At 45.7% G+C, this 20382-nt stretch overlaps 2 protein-coding genes and 1 pseudogene across 2 annotated transcripts; all 3 read left to right on the top strand.

Moving 5' to 3' along the window:
• LOC120695503 (arogenate dehydratase/prephenate dehydratase 2, chloroplastic-like) lies at nucleotides 1-7328 on the top strand (the record flags this gene model as incomplete). Its single annotated transcript, XM_039978733.1, has 9 exons — nucleotides 1-121; nucleotides 1553-1617; nucleotides 2288-2368; nucleotides 2446-2541; nucleotides 3146-3223; nucleotides 3305-3394; nucleotides 3503-3555; nucleotides 6604-6685; nucleotides 6902-7328. Coding segments are annotated over 9 exons (720 nt in total), but the record flags the coding sequence as incomplete, so codon positions are not given.
• Nucleotides 7329-8183: 855 nt separating this feature from the next.
• LOC120689325 lies at nucleotides 8184-12707 on the top strand. Its single transcript, XM_039971621.1, has 10 exons — nucleotides 8184-8434; nucleotides 8551-8757; nucleotides 9136-9417; nucleotides 9524-9558; nucleotides 9637-9726; nucleotides 10264-10387; nucleotides 10476-11089; nucleotides 11148-11450; nucleotides 11547-11795; nucleotides 11892-12707. The coding sequence occupies exons 1-10, from the start codon at nucleotides 8323-8325 to the stop codon at nucleotides 12300-12302; spliced, it is 2427 nt and encodes an 808-aa protein (XP_039827555.1). The 5' UTR covers nucleotides 8184-8322; the 3' UTR covers nucleotides 12303-12707.
• A 1674-nt stretch (nucleotides 12708-14381) lies between these two features.
• LOC120689307 lies at nucleotides 14382-19850 on the top strand (annotated as a pseudogene).
• The last annotated feature ends 532 nt before the right edge of the window (nucleotides 19851-20382 follow it).

Below are 20382 nucleotides of genomic sequence, written 5' to 3'. Positions count from 1 at the left end.
ACTCCTGCCGCCGCTGCCGGGCCGGCCGCCCCTCCCTCCAACTTCCTTCCTCGGGTGCCCTCCATCGCCGGATCCGCCGATGGGAGTGGGCAACCTCTGCTGAGAGGTATCTATGCCTACGGTATGTAAAAATCTATACTTCTTGATGTGCTTACCCTTCCCAATCCAAATCGGATTTGCACTCTCCGGATTGAACTCACCCCAGCCTAAATCGAGTCCTTTTCCCTCCGATTAAGCCTTTGATTCACTTTCAAGCGCGGCGTCAGTTGCGAGGGCGCGCGGATGAGGCGACCAGCGACGACGGTGTCCGCTACAGGCATGAACGGGCAATGCGGCCGTCAACCTCCACCTCCAAGCAGACCGGCGCTGCCCCTCGCTCTCCATTTCCACACGAGCCACGCACACATCCCCTTCCACGCTTTTCCTAGGCTAGGGACACGGAGAAGATGCCCAGCCAGCCTTAATCGCCACGCCTAGGCTAGGGACTCTAGCTAGCATGTTGAAATACAACACATTAGAGCCCAAAATCGAAGGGGAAAGTGGGAGAGATGGCAGTAGACCATCAGAGGGAGTAGTATAGAGATGGCATACTTCATGATTTGCAGTTCCTGGAGGCCGATTTGGGCACTGGTAGTTGCTGTTCTGTGTAGAACAGAGGACTGCTACGAGGGAGATGAAAGAGCAGAAAAGAGTGATGTACTGATTTGTCCGTCAGTGCAAAGAGAAAGGAACGATGAAGGAAAGAAGAGACAGCTAATGTCTGTGCTGTCAATAAACGTTGCAAGTATTAGCACAGCCATCACTACCACCAGAAATTAGCTTCTCAAATTAATGTTATGTGTAGTATGAAGATTTTTCTCATGAATAAAAAATATATAATTAGTGCACCAACCAATTCTTGACTACTACCCCTGAACATAACCACGCTGCCATAAAATAGGAAGGCCCCTATGAGCGGCAGCAAGAAATGCACTAAACATTAGTTAAAAAAAAAGAAAAGGAACACGTGGGTTCACAGTTCATATTAACATTAAAAACTTGAGAACAAAAGCACGCGTGGTAATCTTTCATTATCAATATTTCATATAAAAAGTTCGAGAAAGGGCCCTCAGGTGCGGCAATGCCACGCCATCTTTTCTGGTTTTGCATTGGAAGATTCATCCAGGTTATGTGAGCATTATGAGGACTGATTATTTAAACATTCTCTACAAAAATTTGTCAATATGATTATTTAAACATACAAATAAAACAATGATTTATTTTTCTATTATATATACATTTCCAGATTTGATATGGCTTTTTTACATCCTTTAGTTTGTTCCACACTTCGAGTTTTGGTGCTCAAGTGCTCATCAATCTACTGTTCAGTTTTCCACAACTTATGTCTTGGGTTGTAGCATGCATTCAATTCTTAATTCTTAATGAGACAAAAACAAAGGACGGTTCCTATTTAACAACTTTTTCATTCAGCATATACTGTATCCGTGCTCCATGGCAAATCTATACAAGTACACTGTACACATGATCTGAGATTTCCCCATCTTTTATGCAGGGCCATTGGTTTCAACTGATCCGTCATTGAAAACTGAAAGGTCTAGTGTCCGTGTGACATATCAGGTATAAATGTAATCATTCCCCTTAACAGTTTATATTTTTTTTTCATGCATCTTCTCCTGAATATAGGGTTCACCTGGTACAGTCATTGAGGCAATGGTGCTCAAAGCCTTCCCAAATTGTATAGTAGTTCCGCACAAAAGGTCTGAAGGTGCACTCGAGGTTGTCACCATTTCAGACATTTTACATATATGTAACGTAAAAGCTCAATAATCTATCCATTCTAATTCACGCTCTAAATGATAGGCTGTGGAGTCTTCACTCGCTGATAAAGCTGTTCTTATTATTGAAAACTCATCCATTGGAAGCTTTCATCAGAGCTATGACTTGCTTCTTAGTCACAATTTGCAAGTCACAATTTGCAAATTGTGCAAGAAGTACAAATGGATGTAGAGCTGTGTCTCCTGGCTTTACCTGGAGTGCAGAAGGATGATTTGCAGACAATTTTCAGCCATCCACAGGTTCTGCTGAAAACTGAACACTCAGATGTTTGTTGGCAACTAGCAGTTTCTGTTGCCCATGTTAGGCTTATGTGTGGGCGCCTGTGTCGCTCCATCACCTTGAACTAGATGAAGTATTTGGACAACTTTTGGGTAGCAGAGGAAAATTAGGCAACACATTATTCATGTGTATATTATCTCAATCCCTCATCAGCTGTGAGTGTTGTATGCAGGATCTTGCTCAATGCGAGCATTCACTTTCTAATTTAGGTGTTTCAAAGAAAAATGTAGATCATGGAGCTGCTGGTGCTGAGGTACCTGTTAAAACATTACATACTCTTTTTTTCATATATTGGATTTTCCTATATGTCATTTTTATACCCTTTTGCAGATTATATCCCAGCAAAATCTGAAGGATGCTGGAGTTATAGGCAGTGCTCGATCAGCGGAATTGTATGGGCTTAACATATTAGAGTGCAACTTTCAGGTAGTAAAAACCTTTTTTAATAAAATTAAGTTTACTGCTTTGCCAGATGAGGTACATAATGATGGGTACTCAAAATTACATCTTATTTATTAGGATCCTTTCTCCCTTATGAATAACTTAACATGTGTAATTGGTATACATTCCTCAAAATGTGTCCTTTTCTTGTTAAATCTTTATGACTGTTTTTTTTTTAAAAAAACTATCTTTGCGTTTCATTATTTCGCCAGAAGAGTTCACTTGAGTTTCATTCATAAAATTGGTTCATATGATCAGAGAGACAGCTCGACAGATATTAGTTTGGCAGGTTATCTGGTTGTAGTATATAAAGATATGCTGCCACTCTGATCGGCATGTTGATATCCAAGCACAACCTGCAAACTGTTAGAGTTCGCATATTTGGTATGTCTTGGAAGCTATCTTGAGGAACTGATGTAGCATAACTTACGTTACAGTGTAAATTGTAAACATCAACAATGTTCACAAACAGGTTTTGTCTATAACATACTGTCAGGGAGTCTTATTAATCACGAGCCTGCTTTTTCGGTTTATGTTCAGCTTCACCTCATTCAGAAATTTAACATACTAGGAAACAAACATTTTGCAGGATGCTTCACCTAATGTCACAAGATACCTGGTATTGGCCAGAACTGCTAACATTCCCAAAGAATATGAACAATATAAGGTACTTGGGAAATACATTTTCGTCAAATACATTTTCCAATCGAGTATTCGATGATGCAACTTAGCCATGTTAATTTACCAGACAAGCATCGTTTTTGGTCTTGAAGAAGGTCCTGGGACACTTCACAAAGCCTTAGTAGCATTTTGGAAGAGAGATTTAAATTTGACAAAGGTAATGCTTGGGATCAACTTTCTCTTGAATTTTCAAATTTCTTTGAGGATTCTGGTTTGTGAGTTGAAATTAATTCTGAATCCTTGACTTTCCATTGCTGACCTGAAGATTGAGAGCAGACCAAACAGGGGCAAACCAATGAGGACTCTGGGAACTGAAAAGTACGCTAATATACTTTCAGCACAAAATTTGTTTTTCCTGTGAAATAATTACTTGGACATGCTGTTTCAGGTCTATCTGTAGATGTTACCCCTGCATCCTCTTTCCCCTGGTTCTTTTTCCGGGATTCCACCAACTAAATCATAATCTGTCTGATACTAACGACAAACATGTTTATCTGCTTCCAGATGCAAATTTTGTGTGGAACTTATTGAGAATTACTTCCACAGCTCAAAAATCTGATGAGAATTAATTGAAAGGATCGGGTGCTCCCGCCTAAGAGGGGGAGGGGGTGAATTAGGCACTAATAAAAACTTTGACCTATGGTTCCAACTAGTTTGCACAAAACTTAAACTAAAACGTGCTATCTAGATGTGCAACTAGGTTGTTCTAGTGTGAAACCCCTATCCCAAAAGAGTTTAGCAACCTATAGCCTTTCCTATCAAGAAACTATTCTATGAAAGTAAAGTCACAAATGTGCAAGTATTAAATGCGGAAGCTTAAAGAGCGGAATAGGAGATAGCAAACTCTTGACGCGGGTGTTTATCTCTTGGTTCGGTTAGCCACAAAGGCATACATACATCCACGTTGTTGTAGCACTCACTAAGAGTAATGCTACTCGGCTACCAAGTCTTTTCCGTGAACACAATCACGGTCACCTTGGCCCCGGGTTCCACTAAGGAGCTTCTCCACAAAGGATGGGGGTCTCCACGTCCCCCGCACAAAGTGTCGTCGCCGCTCCACACCAAGTCGGAGGGTCGATGACGTTGCCGGCGAGCTTCACGCTCCAAGGTGCCGGCGCACCAAACTCTTGATTTGGTTCGCTAATGAACAACAGCACAAAGGCTCAAAGCCTTGTAATCTCACTCACTAAGAGCTAATCCTTTACACAACACTCTCAAAGTGTGCTAAGGGCTAAAGATATGATCTTGATGCTTTTGTATGGCTTGGAGATGTTCTTGGGTATGTGTGGGATGTCCAGCAACTCCAGCAAGCTTCAAATGACCGGGGTGAGGCATATATAGGCCACCAAGTCTTGTAGCCGTTGCACCAACGGTCAGCAGAAAATCTGCGTATCATCGGATGAACCGATGCCTCTGGCATGGGTAGCGTCGGTTCATCCGGTCACTCTAAGCAACTGAAGTAGCCGTTGGCTTCTCTGACATAGTTGCAGCGACTCCAGGGACCATCGGTTAAACCGATGCTTATGGCGTCGGTTCAACCGGTCTCTCACAGCAACTTGTTGGGCTCTTCTCTTCTGCTGACGTCAATGCACCGACGCAATACTCCGATGCACCGTCGGTTGAACCGGTGCTGAAGAAACTTCTCCTGGGCACTTGACATCGTCTCTGGTACACAGTACGCCCAATGCACCGATGCCCTTTCTTGGACCGTCGGTTCAACCGGTGCCTATAGGCTGAATTGGCTTCGATTCCCTCCTGCACCAAACATCATAGCGTCGGTTCTTCATAGCGTAGGGGCGGCCCTTCGGGCCTTGCTACGCCTATCTTCTCTTTCTCTTTGTCATCACTTGAACCTAAAAGACTGAGAATGATCATCTTAACAATCATATTAGTCCAAGTGTTGTGTTGTCATTCGATCACCAAAATCACTCGAAATGGCATAAATGGTGCCATGTTCGTTTCAGTAATGATCCTTTCTACCGCTGTCACAAACTTTTTTTCCAAGAACTTAGGTTTCTGTGTTACTGTGTATGCTTGTCGGTACCCTGCAACTGGGGTACCCAATCCTACTGTGCCAAGACTCGCGTAGTTATCCATAACTACGCCCTAAGGAGCTGAGCAGCCGGACCCCTGGGGTCCGACTCCATCTCACCGGACCAACGGTCCCGGACCCGCTTCCCGCTCGGGGACGGGTCCGGTGTCACCACGTGTCCCAGAGGTGGAAATGCTCAGCACCTGTGGCCGCGGACCCGGACCCCCGCAGGTGGGTCCGGGACCTCCGCGTGCCATCCGGACTCCCGCAGATGGGTCCGGGACCTCCACGTGCCTATCCGGATCCCCGTGAGCTCTCGGCTCAGCTAGCTGCTCGGGAGGGGTCCGAAGCCGCCACGTGTCACGCAGACGCGGGCGCGGGCGCAAGCCTTCCGCTGGAAGCTCCCTCACCCACCCGCATTAAGTGCGAGTGGTTGAGGCGTACTCTGCTGCCGCTGGGCACGGGGCAGCTTTTGTCAGTCCACACTGTGGATCGCCAGTTATCGAGGTGGCTCGTCAGTTACCAAGGCAAGCACTAAAGACTCAGCGCCGCGCGCATGGGCGACGAGTCATGATGACCAGCTACTGACTGGAGCAACAGTGCACGCTTCTACAGTGACTGAGTCAGTAGTTCGGCGCTTCATCATGACATCGGCGTGCGGCTTCAGAGGCTAGACTCTACTCCGACAGGACAGCTCAAGACCATCCTTGGTCAGAAGCTACACACGGAAGCCGACGACGAAGATCTCCGGATCTGTAGCATTTAATGCTCCGTTGTGTACAATATCAAATATATCGCCGGGCCCACCTGTCGGGGCCCCGCTCAGTGTACGTGCTCCCCTTAGACATATAAAAAGGAGAGCACGCCTGCTAGAAAACAGTTTCACACAGACACGGGGTTCCACAAGTTTTCACACATGCAGGGTCAGGCATAGCTCCTCCCCAGCTTGCACACAAGCTTAGGCAATACATCACATAGTGGACGTAGGGTATTACGCTCCGGCGGTCCGAACAACTCTAAATCCTTGTGTGCTTCCGTGTTCTTACGTCTCTAGATCGAGCATTCCTTGACAGCCCCCAAGCACGTCCAACACTTAGGATTAGGCGGGTGCATTCCGCCGCCCGGCTGTGGTTTTCCACAGCACGACAATGCTTAATTCCGATAAAACAATATTTAGACCAACCTGAAACAACATCCTGTCCTGCTGCTATTTATGCCAACGCCGTGTCCTTATTAAGTAGCTTTCCTCTTTTAACAAGTACAATTCTCTGCATTTGATATATCAGTGCCATCTCCCAGCTTCATCAAACTAAACTCGAGTGTCATGATCGCAGGCAGTTCAATTACATTTTCTATGTTGATTTTGAAGCATCGGTGGCTGAAATCCCCGCACAAAATGCCTTGAAGGAACTAGAGGTTAGTGTCTTATCATCTGCGACTCTGCGAGCCACAATTGAGTCATGTTATGATTTATATCTTCTGAAACATAAGCTGTACCAAAAATATTTCTCTTGAAGTATAAGCTGTTCCTCCCCCAAAAGAAGATAAAGACACAGACGTGAAAAGGAGACAATCACACTACTAATGTCTGAATCGCTAACGATTTAACCTGAAGATGTTGGCTACGTGCAGGAAATCGCAAGTTTCCTGCGTGTCCTTGGCTGCTACCCAAGCACAAGTATCTGAACGGCCTCGAGCTCATCAGTTTCTTCCACCTTGGAGACCACAGAGAGAATGGCAAGGTTGACCGAAGGCGAAGGTTAACTTAATTTTGATGGCATCGTCTCTAGCTCAACGAAAAACATGAGAACTGTGTTCAGTGCAAGCAAATTTTATCCTGTTACAGGCAGCCGAACCTGATTCCTGTCGTCGGATGTGTGCTTGATGCAAAAGTTTTGGTGAAGTTTAGATGTTTTTGAGGAAAATATGATCCGATTTAATTTATTTCCAATGGAAAAAACAAGCTCGACGAACTCTGAACTGCCTGAAAGCAGGAAACGCATCCTGGAAAGCAAGATAAATGGAAACGGGCATGTGTGATCGATGGATCCTTTTTTTTCTTGCGCAGGCCTATCCGTGCATGATGGCAATGCTATGCTGAAGAGTGAAGACGTCGTTTCACGGGACATGCACCCCCGGTGTTCGCGTGGGCGGCCCGCTTTCCGCAAGGCGAAATCATTGGCGCCTTCATCCGTGCGTGGATGTCTGCCACGAACATTTCAAACCACTTTAACAGCATCTGTTTTCGAGTGCATGCAGGGAAGGATCCAACTATTATGGGAGGATTGGATTAAGAAGCTAGCTGTTATGGTAGAATATGATAGAATTTGTTAGATTTGATCGATTGCAATCTCTGCAATATGTTTCCATCCAGGATTGCGGATAATCCAAAGTCATCTATACTCTATATATAAACCACACAAAGATCAATCAATCAATATAATACAATTACAATTGCAATCACTGGGGATCAATCAATATAGACCCTAGGCCGGCGACCGGGGTTCGAACCACCGCGCTGCATATAAAGATATATAGCTCTTGTATAGATGAGAAAAAATGCATTCTAAACAGCATGTATCGTAGTTTACAACGAATATGTATGTTTTTTTTTATGAAACGTATATGTATGGTTTCCTGTTGAAATTTAGACTATTTGGAGAGAGGAAAAGGAAAACAGACCGTTAATACAGTAAACTATGTGTACTGGGCCACAAATCTAACTCAAATAGAGGCCCAAGAGAAACACGGCCCAAACGCCCGAAAATTCAAACCATCCCGCTCGTAGAACAATCACCTGACCCCACCAGTCAGTGTCACCCCGACGGCATGACGCGTCCCTCGCGGTGGGCAGCAAGCCAGCAACCCCCTCCCCGAACATTTTTTATACCCGGCCTAACCCTCGATCCCCATCTCCAACGTCTCTCCAGCTCGCCTCGCCATCGCATCGTCTCCTCTCCTCTCCTCTCCGACCCCTCCGCACCGGCGGCGATCTAGGGTTTCCCACCGGTCTCCGGCGACCCCGACCTCCCGCCGGCCTCCGCGCCGCGCCCATGGAGGCGCTCTCCCTCCTCGACTTCTCCGCCGAGGACGACCTCCTCCTCGACCTCGCCACTCCGCCCCCGGCCCAGGCCCCGCCGCGTCGTCCCGATCCACCCCACGCGGGTGAGGGTTTCTATTGACCACCCATTCCGGGAGAATTTCCTTTGGAGGAATCGAGGGTATGGTGCCGTTTGCTGTTGCGATTTGTGGATCTGACGGGCGGCGATTTTGCATTTTAGGGTCCCTGGTGGGCGCCGAGGCTACCTCTTATTTGGACCCCGCCAACGGTTCTACGGATGCAGCGGGCCGGGCTGCGGATCCCGATGATGTGATGGAGGACCAAGCGGCCCCTGAGCGGGCGGAGTCCCCGAAGCAGCGGAAGGCCAAGATGGGGGCGAACCTCCGCAAGAGCTTGGCTTGGAACAGCGCGTTTTTTACCAGTGAAGGTTTGCTGTGGTTCTGTTTTATCCCTGTCAGCATCCATGAACCGAATGTTTCTTTTCAAGAATAGAATTGTCGCATTTGGTTACAGACTTGTGTGTCCTGCCACTAGAAGATCATGAATCTTAAGGTTACCTTTTATTTTGTCCTAAATCTGGTTGCTGCTTGCTGTAGTAAACTTGCACGTATTCACTGGCCAAAAGATGGAGTTATCCCAATCACAGCACCCTCGAATCAAATGTTTCTTCTGTAATTATGACCTTTTGTTATATACTCTTGTGTCTTGAATACTGACTTCCCCCCATTTTGTTTTGAATTCGCCGCTGCCTCTTGTAGTAAACTCGGACGATGCAGATATCTCTTAATTTTTCTCGTCTTTGCAGGTGTTTTGGACACCGAAGAATTGGCCATTGTAAACAGCACCTTCCGCAAGACGCAGGGTTCCAGGCTGCCTGGAATAGTAGAGGAAATGAGGAAATCAGGGGAATCAACATCCTCAAATCTGGAAAGTGAAACTTGGGCGATGGAAAGCCTTGAGACCGAGCTGTTTGACAATGTACGTGCTTCGATCCAAAGGTCTCTTGGCAAACCTAATAAAGTTCCAGGTGGGCCTGCTGCTAGCTCAAAACCCCCAAAGGCCACAGCAAATGTGCCTCGTATTGCAGGTAACAGACCTCAAATGTTGCACAACGTGCATCTTTGCATCTAAGATTGCAACTTTAGTGAGATTTATCTGGGTAACTGATGAAACTATTCTACTAATCTTTCCAGCTAGAAAAGGGGTTAATCGGATGCCTCAGTCTAAGGTATGGTAACCCACTTGACAATTATCTAATCTGAAATTTCTGTGGCTAATTCACTCGCTAATATTTGCTCACCTTCAGATAAGAATCCCTGTTTCAACAAGCCAAGGAGGAGTTGGTGCCAAACAAAGGCCCCAAGTTAACGTGAAAGACTCTGCAACTGCAAGAGTGGTATTCCCCATGCCTCTAATTACTCAGTAATCATGACCTTTGCAGCAGTTTTCAACCACTAGCGTATAACTGGACGTGTGTTTCGCCAAATTTATACAAAGCTCATAGGAAATGTATGCTATATCCTGATTTCTGAAATTGACTGAAATTTTTATGAGTAGAACCAGCTAGGCATCAGGCTGCCTCGTTTTAGAGCCATTACTATTGATGTCTGAGTTATGTACCTGAACATGCAATAAAAAATCCATTAACTAGTATTTTTCCACATGATATTGCTCACCAAATCTCACTATGTACTTCACATGGAATTAAAATTTCAATGACCATGATAGACTCTTGTTCTCCTCTCTTCAATAGGGCTAACTATCCTGTTCAGTATATAGAGCTCCACATAATTGTATTACTAATAACAAGAATCAGCAAAGTTTTGTGATGCTTCTTTTGAAATACCTATTTTCTACTTGCTTGCTTTATTTATAGTTCATCTCCTGTAATGTTCTGATCTTAGTTTCATGTTTATCTATTTTTCTTGAGAAGAATTTGCCAGGAGCTGCAGAGGAAAAGATATCCTCGAAACCTCCTAGGGCTCTGCCAAGAGTTGCTATGATGAGGTCGTCAACTAACATCACTTCTGCAACTTCAGATAAAAGAAGCAGCACTGGTGCGTGAATTGGCATACATTGTTTATTCTTGTGTATTATTAATATATATTAATATATATATAGCCTAATATGCACTTCCTTTATCAGGGGGTGCTGTTAACAGGCAAGCAGCTGGTAAAACTGCCAATACTTCAGCTAGCGTGCGACCTGTTGGGGGTATGAAGTCCAGTTCATTCTCGAAATCAGGTGCCTTCACATCAGCAACTTCTTCCCGTGGTGTTCCGATGGATGCTGGGCTAGAAGCAAAAACCAAATCAACCCTAAGCAACAAGAATATTGCTGCCCAGAGGGTCCCTGTTCGTTCATTGTCAAAATCTGATATCAGCAAAACTATCCCATCAAGATCATCAGGGAACAAGTTCCCAGCTAGAGGTCAGGCTGGCCGTGCATCCCCAAGCATTTCACCTTGCAGTTCTGTGGACAGCATGAGCTCTGTGATATCTGGGGCGTCAACAGCTTCCACCGTAGGGAAGATGAGCCATACATCCGAGAGTTTGAATACACTGTCCCCCTCCCTCAGGAAGAGCAATGACTGCCCTCCGACCCCAAAGCTTAGGTCTTCTATTGTCACAGAGGAACATTCTTTAGGAACAGAAGCATGTGGTGATTATTTAAAAGCTACTTCAGACACAAAGCTGGGAAAAGGCTTTAAGCCAAGCGGGCTGCGAAGGCCGACACCCAAGATAGGATACTTTGATGCTGTACGTGCATTTATTTTTTATTCTTTCCCTTGCAACAATCTCTCTGTTATGTCTTTAGGAAAAATCCATTGACCAAAACATAGGTGCACAGGCGCAACTGCAACCTGTGAAGATGCAGTGTCTGCTACCTGCCACACCGAAATCACAGCCACCTACTCAGAACTTGAAGGCTGCATCATCTACCTTTGCTCAACAGGAATCAAATCTGGATGCAGTATATCATGTGGGAAATGATCCTTCCAAAAGTAAGGAGGTGAAGGCACTTCCTCTTAAAGTTGCACAAATGGAAGTGGTGCCTAAGGTGGCTGAACCTGAGTCCTGCACAGTTCAGACTGATACAATCATGGCCGAACCTGAAGCTGTATGTGCATTTTATTTTTTTATGTTATTTCCCTTTCAGTAGTGCAAATGGCTTATATCAATGTGCTTCTAATTATCTTGCTGTGCATGTCTTCAGGACAAATCTGTTGACCAAAATGTTGGTCCACAGCTGCAATTGCAATCCCTTAAGATCCAGTGCTTGCTTCCTGCCACACCAGACTCTACCTGTGTTGAACAAGAAGCAGGACCTCATCGTGAGGTCAGTGTTTCCAAAAGTAAGGTCATGCCTCTCCAAGCTGCAGAAATGGAAGCAGAACCTTCTAAGATGGCCAAGCCTGAAGTTTGCATGCACCAGAGCAGTCCAGTTGTGGCCAAACAAGAACCTGTATGCACATTTTATTTTGTATCTTCTTTCCTCTTGCAGAAGTGCAAATGTCCTATATCTATAATCTTCTAACTATCTTGCCGTGTATATTTTCAGGAGAAGTCCATTGACCAAAACATTGGTGCACCGGTGCAACTCCCCCTTAAGGAGATCCAGCGTTCGCACCCTGCCACACCCGCCTCTCAGGCATCTTCTACCTTTTGTCAACAAGAATCAAAACCTGTAGCAGCACCTCATGAGGAGATCAGTGCTTGCAAGAGTAAGGCGACAAAGGCAGTAATCCTCAAAACTGTACAAGTGGAAGTAGATCCTCTTAAGGTTGCTGAACCTGAGGCGTGCCTTCACAAGACTGATTCGGTGGTGGCTGCAGACACTCCAAAGGAGAACATTCCGGTTGTGCACCAGAATACCAAGGCTAATGTCGATGCGAATTCATTAGTTGATATGTTGACACAGAAGCTGTCCTCCATTTCCCTTGGGGAGGCCACCCCTGACGTGACCTCTTGATCCGGAAGGCAACGGGTTTCGCATGGTACGCTGCTGGTTGTTTCTGATTACATCCTTGTTATCTATAGGCAACTGCAGCTGCTGGTCCCAATTTCACTTGCAGCGTGGTGTTTCAGTAATTGAGGGAGGAGTGTTACAAGTGTAAAATCCTTTTGCACTGGGCTTGGTAGCTATAGAACTACACTTCACTATAGTATGCATAAGCACCTGTTTGCCGATTTCTGGTTAAAGCGTACAAGGCAATATGATTTTGGGTTTCTTTGTGTCGGTTCTATGCAAAAATGTTGGTGTAGGACTCAGATAGCTGAAATCAGATATCAATGCCGTGACTGCAATCTGGAATGCTCTGTTCACCAAGATTAGTAATGTTAATATGTGTGACCTGTCTTTTTGTCAGGTGAATAATGGTTGCTACTTTGTTATGGATGGCTTATTTATATTGAGAAGATGAAGGTTTAAATGTATATCTTGTTATGTAGATGAAGGTTTAGTAAGCAGTAGCATAGGGTGTGATTGGTTGGCTGCTTTAGCCCTATCCAGGCTTCCATAATGCAGCTTATGTGTGTTTGGATTCCTGTACTAGAGCTTTAGCCAGGCTAAGCTAATGCAGGCTTGGCTTAGCCATCACTTTCATTTCTCTTCACCTCCCGTCACTTTTCTATCTTCTTCACCTCCCCTCCTTTTCATCTCTGACTAGGAGCTCGCTCGCACTGGCTTGCACGCTGCGGCCCACGCGGCCGGCCGTGCTCCCCCGCACACTGGCGAAGTTCATGCGCACGGCAGCTTGACGCGACCAGCGGCGCTGGCTTGTGCGCTGCGGCCTTGCGCGGCCCGCACACCGGCGGAGCTCGCTCGTGTGGCAGCTTGACGCGGCCAGCAGCGCTCGCTTGCGCGTTGTGGCCCCTGCTACCGACGATGCTCACCTGCACATGGTTCGCCCAATTTGTTGCAGCAGAACTCAATATGCCGTGCGGGGCTTCCATTTGAGCTGCATTTGAGTGCAGCGCATGTCGATTTGTGCTTGTGATCTTGCCTTTATTGATTGAGGTCAGAGGACCATGTCTTCACTGTCGCGGCCATCCACAAACAGCAACTCCATCACTTTTGCCTCATGCAGTTCTGCTGCTACTTCGAGGCAGTCCCCTCTCCGCCACCATGTTTGAGCTGACAACGGACGGGGAGCTCATTGTGGCGGCCGGCATGCGGCTGTAGCGGCTGGGTGCGACGACGGCGGCGGTAGGCGGGCCTGAGCAGGATGGGGACCACTTCGTGGGTGAGGCGATGGATGAGGCGGGGTAACTCCACCTTCACTGTGTGCAAGGTTATCATATCTCCTATTGACAACCAACCAAACATGAACTGGCTACTACAAACTTATTCATAGTAGCGAACCAAACAACAGCAGATTGCACTGTTGAAGACAGGCTTAGACTGACCTGGCTTAGATTATAAGCCTGGCTAGACTAGCACAAGCAACCAATCACACCCATAACTTCCTTTTCTGAATAGACGGTGTTGGCTTCCAGGAGAGCTTTGGGACAATAATTGCTCAATACTCCTACGTATAAATCAATATCAAACATGCACTAGAGGGAACTGGTTATGGATTTTCGTCCAACCCTTGTCTAACCCATGATAGGTTCATGTCTTTTAATCCTCATAATTTCTATATGAAGGTTTCGCGATAATTTGATTCTTTTTTTTAAAAAAAAGTTATGCTTTTGGCATCTGCTTTTTTCAATTCTTCTAGAACAAGGATTTGAGAGTCAAACTTTATTTCGAGTTTTTGACGAGAAATTAATCCAACAAGCAGTATGGGTACAGAAAAAAATGATGTTGTTCTCCAAGAAACGGAATTTACACAGAAAGGTAAGGACCAGCACAACTCGGGCCTACAATTCTAAGCTTGCGGACCGAATCGAGCCGCATTCACGGCGCGGGCGAGATCCACCGCGATAGCACAACTCGGGCCCACAATTCTAAGCTTGCGGATGGGCCTCCTACCGGATGGGCCTATAATTCCTTAGCCTCCGGCCCATACCCCTTCCCCGGCTTCTTCTTGGGCGCGGGCGGCGGCGGCCCAGTCCCACCGCCATCCCCCGCCTCCGCCCCACGGGCCACCGGCCCCGCAGTCGCCGCACCTCCACGTCCCCTTCCTCCGCCGGTGGCGTGGACGCACCGCCCTGACCCCCGCCACCGCGCCGCCCTCTGCGAGCGGCGAGCGATGGCAATCGAATGCCTCGTCCTAGGTACACGGCAGCGCCGCGTCTCCAATTCCTCCTCCAAAGGCACGGCTCGATTAGACCCGCACTGACGCTGCGAGTGCAGGGGCGGGGCAGGAGGTGGGGAAGAGCTGCGTGGTGGCGACCATCGGCGGGAAGCGCGTCATGTTCGACTGCGGCATGCACATGGGCTACCACGACCGCCGCCACTACCCGGACTTCGCGCGCGCTCGCCGCCTGGGGCGCGCCTGACTTCACCAGCGCCCTCTCCTGCGTCGTCATTACGCACTTGTGCGTGTGCAGATAAATGCTCCACCCTGTCTTATTCTTTTGCTTTTTTGTCCTGGCGATTTTCTTCAGCTGTCATGCTCGATTAATCGGTTATGGACTGAAGAAGCTTGCGCTGTGCAGCCACTTGGACCATATCGGGGCGCTGCCATACTTCACCGAGATCTGCGGGTACCACGGCCCCATCTACATGACGGTGAGCTCTGACCAACATTCGGTTGTTGTATGGGCTATATATTGCGGCAATTGTTTATACTTCAAGTAAATTGAGTTTGAAGTTTGGACTTGCTGCGTCTGGGCTAGGCAGTATGCTAATTGCTTGGTAAATGTATTGCTTGCTTATGAATCTCATATCATTGCTATTTGTGTTCCGTCTGTGTCAATTTCGAATTCGTTAAGTTTGATGATTTTGCCTTCCTTCAGTTATGTAGGTACGGTTAATAATCTTGCATAAGATTTTCAGTCATGATATGCCTGGCTCTTTGTCATCCTTGGTCTCTTCTGTTCCTGTAAGAAGCATCTATATCTGTTGACGATTGATATTCACTCCATAACTTCTGTCATGGTCCTCAAGCAGTATCCTACAAAGGCATTAGCCCCATTTATGCTGGAGGATTATCGGAAAGTAACAATAGATCAGAGAGGGCAGGAGGAGCAATACAGCTATGAAGATATTCTTAGGTGCATGAAGAAAGGTAACCTTAGTTAACTTACAAACTGATGCTGGCGCAGAAGTAATTGGAATACTTCATAATTGTCTTTTGCCCGATGTACTTGACCTTTCAGTCATAGCATTGGACTTGAAGCAGACTGTTCAAGTAGATAAAGACCTTGTGATTCGTGCCTACTATGCTGGACATGTATGCTCCTTATACTTTTTAATCATTCCATAGTATGTTACCTGTTATATAAATCCTTCGAATTGAAGTATTGATTTAGTCCTCTGCTTTCTAATCTAGTAAAATCATCGTTCCAAACTCAAGGTTCTAGGGGCTGCCATGATTTATGCAAAAGCTGGAGATGCTGCTATGGTTTACACCGGGGATTACAATATGACACCAGATAGACATCTTGGGGCTGCCCAAATTGATCGTCTGAAATTGGACCTCTTGATAACAGATTATGGCCCAACCTCTAACTATACACGTGTTTTTTTCTATTTAGTTGTTGCCTTTACCTAGATTTTTAACCAAATGTTGTTGTGAATTATGCTGCATTACATCCATGGGCTTTTACTTTTGTCTTCACACCACAAGGGCAAGGGGTTATGTTCTTGTTTGACTTTCGTTGTGTGATTGCATTTGTTGATATCTGGTCTTGGGAACATGTTCCAGACTGGTAACCACTGTGAACCTATTGCTTTGCTCCTGTTGTTAGCCAGTTTGTTCACCTGAACATTTAGGATATAGCTGACTAGCAGTTAATTATCTATATAGTCAGTTATTATGTTGTTCAATGTAGTTTCTGATACTAAAGTAGAGTACATTGAACCTGCATTTGTTTTATAATTGTGGTGGCATCTTAATGTTTTACCGTTATAATCAAATTAAGAGCACAATTGGTGTGTTGAGTTTTTTCCTCTATACATCATGAAGCATAAATAGCATTGTTCTTTATGCAGGTCCACATATGCTAAAACCATACGTGACTCGAAGCATGCCAGAGAGAGGGAATTCTTAAAAGCGGTATGAACATGTGAGCTTCTATGCTGCCAATATAGAGATTTTGTCATTTTTATTTGCATGTGTAGCCATAATTGCTTTTCCAATGGTCGACTGTTGTTAAGTTTTTTTTTTATTGTGCATGCTTACATTCTTCTGGCACAATAATACTCAGGAAGTGTCTTAACTTTTCAATCCTACAACCATGGTTTTTGAGGTGTTGTGGTGTTCTGTTTTATTGGGGGCACACCTGGACACTGAGATGGCAACTAGGTGACCAGGCGCTAGGACCTTTTGGTGTGTGTTAGGCCCTCCACATGTCTGTCCATTGTGACGCCCAGAGAAGGGAGGGATGGAGAGAGAGGGAGAGGGAGAGGGAGGGAGGGAGGGAGGGAGGGAGAGAGGGGGGGGGGGGGGGGGGGGGTCTTTGCATACTGACCCCAACTGCCTCTCACCTTGCTGGCGCGGAATTGAACGTACTAGTGGAGTGAGGTGAGAAACCAAGCATGAGGAGCAGGTCCAGGCGGCGCTCACCATGTAGTACCTCTACCGCTGCATGCTGCTGCTTGCCCTCATCAGCGCCATGAGCGTCCATTTGAGCAAGTGGCCTGTTCTTCATGCGCGCAGCGCACCCGTTACAGCGCTTCTTCCTTTCGATGGCGCTGGATCTGAGCAATAAACTGCTAGGGAAACAGGATCTGGGAGCAGGGAGCTCGATTTTGTTTGGAAGGTAGAGATTTGGTGGAGGGTATGCTCATGTGCTCTTGGTGAAAGAAGTGAGGAAGAGCTGATTTTGGACTCTGGACGAAGCGGTCGGGGAGAAGGAAGTGCTATTTTATTTCATGTGGGTCCCAGCTTTTGCAGATAGCTTCGATGCCCATTTTTCACATGCTGCACCTCTGAAAGCTCGATGTCTGTTTACTTACCTTGGGCCCCATTTTTTGAGGCACCACTAGACATTATGGAGGGCCTAAGGCTGTCCACAATGGTAAGAGCAAGAGCAAATTTGCTCTTGCCTCGTTTCCCACGCCCTCTCTGTCTACAGTGCCAAACAGTGCATCTACAGTGCCAAACAGTAGATTTACTCCTCCATTTCCTCCTATCGCTGTGGACAGGCAAGCCTGGATGCCTAGGCAACGCCTGAAAAACCATGAATACTATCTTTGGCCAAAAAAATATTCATTCTGACTATTAATCCGAATCCTATGCACTGTACATATGTTGAATTTCAAGGCTGAACTGACTATATGTTTTCTCTAGGTACATAAGTGTGTTTCTGGAGGGGGTAAAGTTCTGATTCCGACATTTGCTCTGGGAAGAGCTCAGGGGCTGTTGTTCTATCTTAATTCAACTTTATGAGACAAAGTGATGATTAACTATTATCACTAGTTTAATTAAATAAGCAGTTCCTCTGAGGCCTCCTCCAATGTTATGAGCAGTACCTAGCTCTGTACTCTAAGCACTCTAGGAGACAACCCTTCCAATGATCTGACTCTTAGAACATAGCTCATAATAGGAATGACCCCACACGCCATTCTCACGTAACCTTGAAGTGTGTGTATGAGACCATCTCTTGATCAACAGATAGCTCTTCTCTCTCTCCTATTAAAATATAAGAAAATATTGTATGAGCTAGCTCATATGCAACTATTGGAGAAGGCCTGAGAAGTAGCCCTGTGTTCACATTTTTCGTAAATTGAGTGCCCATTTAGGACTAGGAATGCATTGTACAGTTGTGTATTTCAGGAGCTGTGTATGTTACTGGATGACTATTGGGAGAGGATGAACTTGACGGTACCTATTTACTTCTCAGCTGGTATATGTTGTTTCTTGAAAGTTGAAGTCCTATTCTTCATTTTTTGTATTTTTCTGCTATATGTGAAGTTATGTTTGTTGATATGTTCTATAGGTTTAACCATTCAAGCTAACATGTACTACAAGATGCTTATTGGATGGACTAGCCAAAAGATCAAGGATAGCCATGCAGTGCGTAACCCATTTGACTTCAAGCATGGTATGTTTGGGTTCATCAAAAGCTAATCCATCCTCACCTATATGGAATAAATATGATTGTGGTAAAACATCTAAATATTCAGTAGAATATTAAATAAATTTACAATTTATTTACATTTTTGTTATAGTTTGTAACTACACAACAATTGAATACCATGTGCTTCTACTCATTTTATTGTTTTTTTTCTGATGAAAGATGTTTTTAGCCAATCATGATACTAAGATAACTATTGCTATTTCGATTTTGTTAAAATAGGAGATTTTGCCCTTTTTTATTATTTGTAGTTCTCTTGTACCCGAATAATATAGAAGCTTTTTTGTTTCACATTTCAGTTTGCCACTTTGAGCGTTCATTCATCAACAACCCTGGTCCCTGTGTACTTTTTGCAACACCTGGTATGATTAGTGGTGGATTCTCCCTTGAGGCATTTAAGAAATGGGCGCCGTCAGAGAAGAATCTGATTACACTTCCAGGGTATGGCCCATACCATTCTTCTTTGCAACATTTTGTCCTAGATGATTCTTAGTCATACCTGCGACCTTTACCCTAGATGTCACCTTTCTATTTCCCATGCAGATATTGTGTTGCCGGAACTGTTGGTCATAAGTTGATGTCTGGGAAACCTACGAGGATTGATTTAGACAGGGACACCCATATTGATGTCAGATGTCAGGTTGGTTTTCAACTCATTTTTATATGTTACAGAAAATTGTACAATTTTTAAAAAACAATGTGAGGTGTCAAGAAAATGGTTAAGCATAATCTTTTAATCACTAGTGTTTATCTCCTGGGATTGTAAATTTACTCAAACTTGATAATTAACCCCTGGGGTTCTTTTCACTTCTGATATGCTATGCCCTCACACTGTGCACCAGATCCATCAGCTAGCATTCAGTCCTCACATAGGCTCCAAAGGGATCATGGATCTGACAGATGTTCTTTCACCCAAACATGTAATTCTTGTCCATGGTGAAAAGCCTCAGATGGCTTTCTTGAAGGAGAGGATTGAATCCGAATTGGGGATGCCGTGCTTTTACCCAGCTAACAATGAGTCTGTTTCCATTCCGACAACCCACAATCTCAAAATGAGCACCACTGAAAGGTTCATTACAAGCTGTGCTGCTGAGCAAGGTAAACAGAGCCTGCGGAAGCGGAACCTGATTCATAGTACTGGTACATCAGAAGTGAATGTCAGTGACGAGGGGGAGGCAGAGGGTGTTCTTTTGATGGAGACACAAGGCTCCAAAGATTTTGTGTGAGGATGAGCTTCTCGATTTTTTTTATTTTTAATTTTTTTTTAATAATATTTTAAGTTTAACCCGTATTGATTTTTATTTGCAGGGCGTAGCCCGTTTGGTCGCGCCATCCCGCATGGCGCGACAGATAGCCTCTGTCGCGCCAGTGCATGTGGCGCGACAGTGTGGCCACGCTGGCGGCCCGAGCCAGCGCTGCGCCGCGACGGCGATGACGTGGCCCTCCCTGTCGCGCCACATGCACTGGCGCGACAAGCTTGTCGCGCCATGCGGGCTGGCGCGACAAGCTTGTCGCGCCATGCGGGCTGGCGCGACAAGGACAATGTTCTGGGCCCGCGCCGGCCTCCTCTCCCCCACCCTCCCTTTCTTTCCCTCACTCCTCCCCGGCCAGAGCTCGTCCAGGGTCGCCGCCGGCCTTCGCCACCCCCCCCCCCCCCCAATCGGATTTTTTGAGGGGAAAAAGTACGTGGAATCGTTTCCCACCCTTCCCCGAAGGTTTTGTCCCTAATATCTCATCGTTTAACCGTGTGCATTAGTAGTTATTGGTGGTTATTTTGATTAGGGTTAGGTTCTTGATATGAGCAATGGTGGTGGTGTTGATAGTTTTCTCATGATTAGGATTTTAGATGATACTTAGATGGT

This window comes from Panicum virgatum, chromosome 2K (assembly GCF_016808335.1).
Source record: "Panicum virgatum strain AP13 chromosome 2K, P.virgatum_v5, whole genome shotgun sequence".
Lineage (NCBI taxonomy): Eukaryota > Viridiplantae > Streptophyta > Magnoliopsida > Poales > Poaceae > Panicum > Panicum virgatum.
The sequence above is the reverse complement of the archived record's forward strand: the minus strand, read 5'-3'. Positions and strand labels throughout refer to the sequence as shown.

What these genes read in the sequence shown, in the direction of transcription:
- LOC120689325 (XM_039971621.1), top strand. Translation starts at nt 8,323, where the DNA reads ATGGAGGCGCTCTCCCTCCTCGACTTCTCCGCCGAGGACGACCTCCTC. An exon ending in ATCGGATGCCTCAGTCTAAG is followed by an intron (nt 9,559 to 9,636) that starts GTATGGTAACCC and finishes GCTCACCTTCAG; the next exon opens with ATAAGAATCCCTGTTTCAAC. An exon ending in ACTCTGCAACTGCAAGAGTG is followed by an intron (nt 9,727 to 10,263) that starts GTATTCCCCATG and finishes TTTCTTGAGAAG; the next exon opens with AATTTGCCAGGAGCTGCAGA.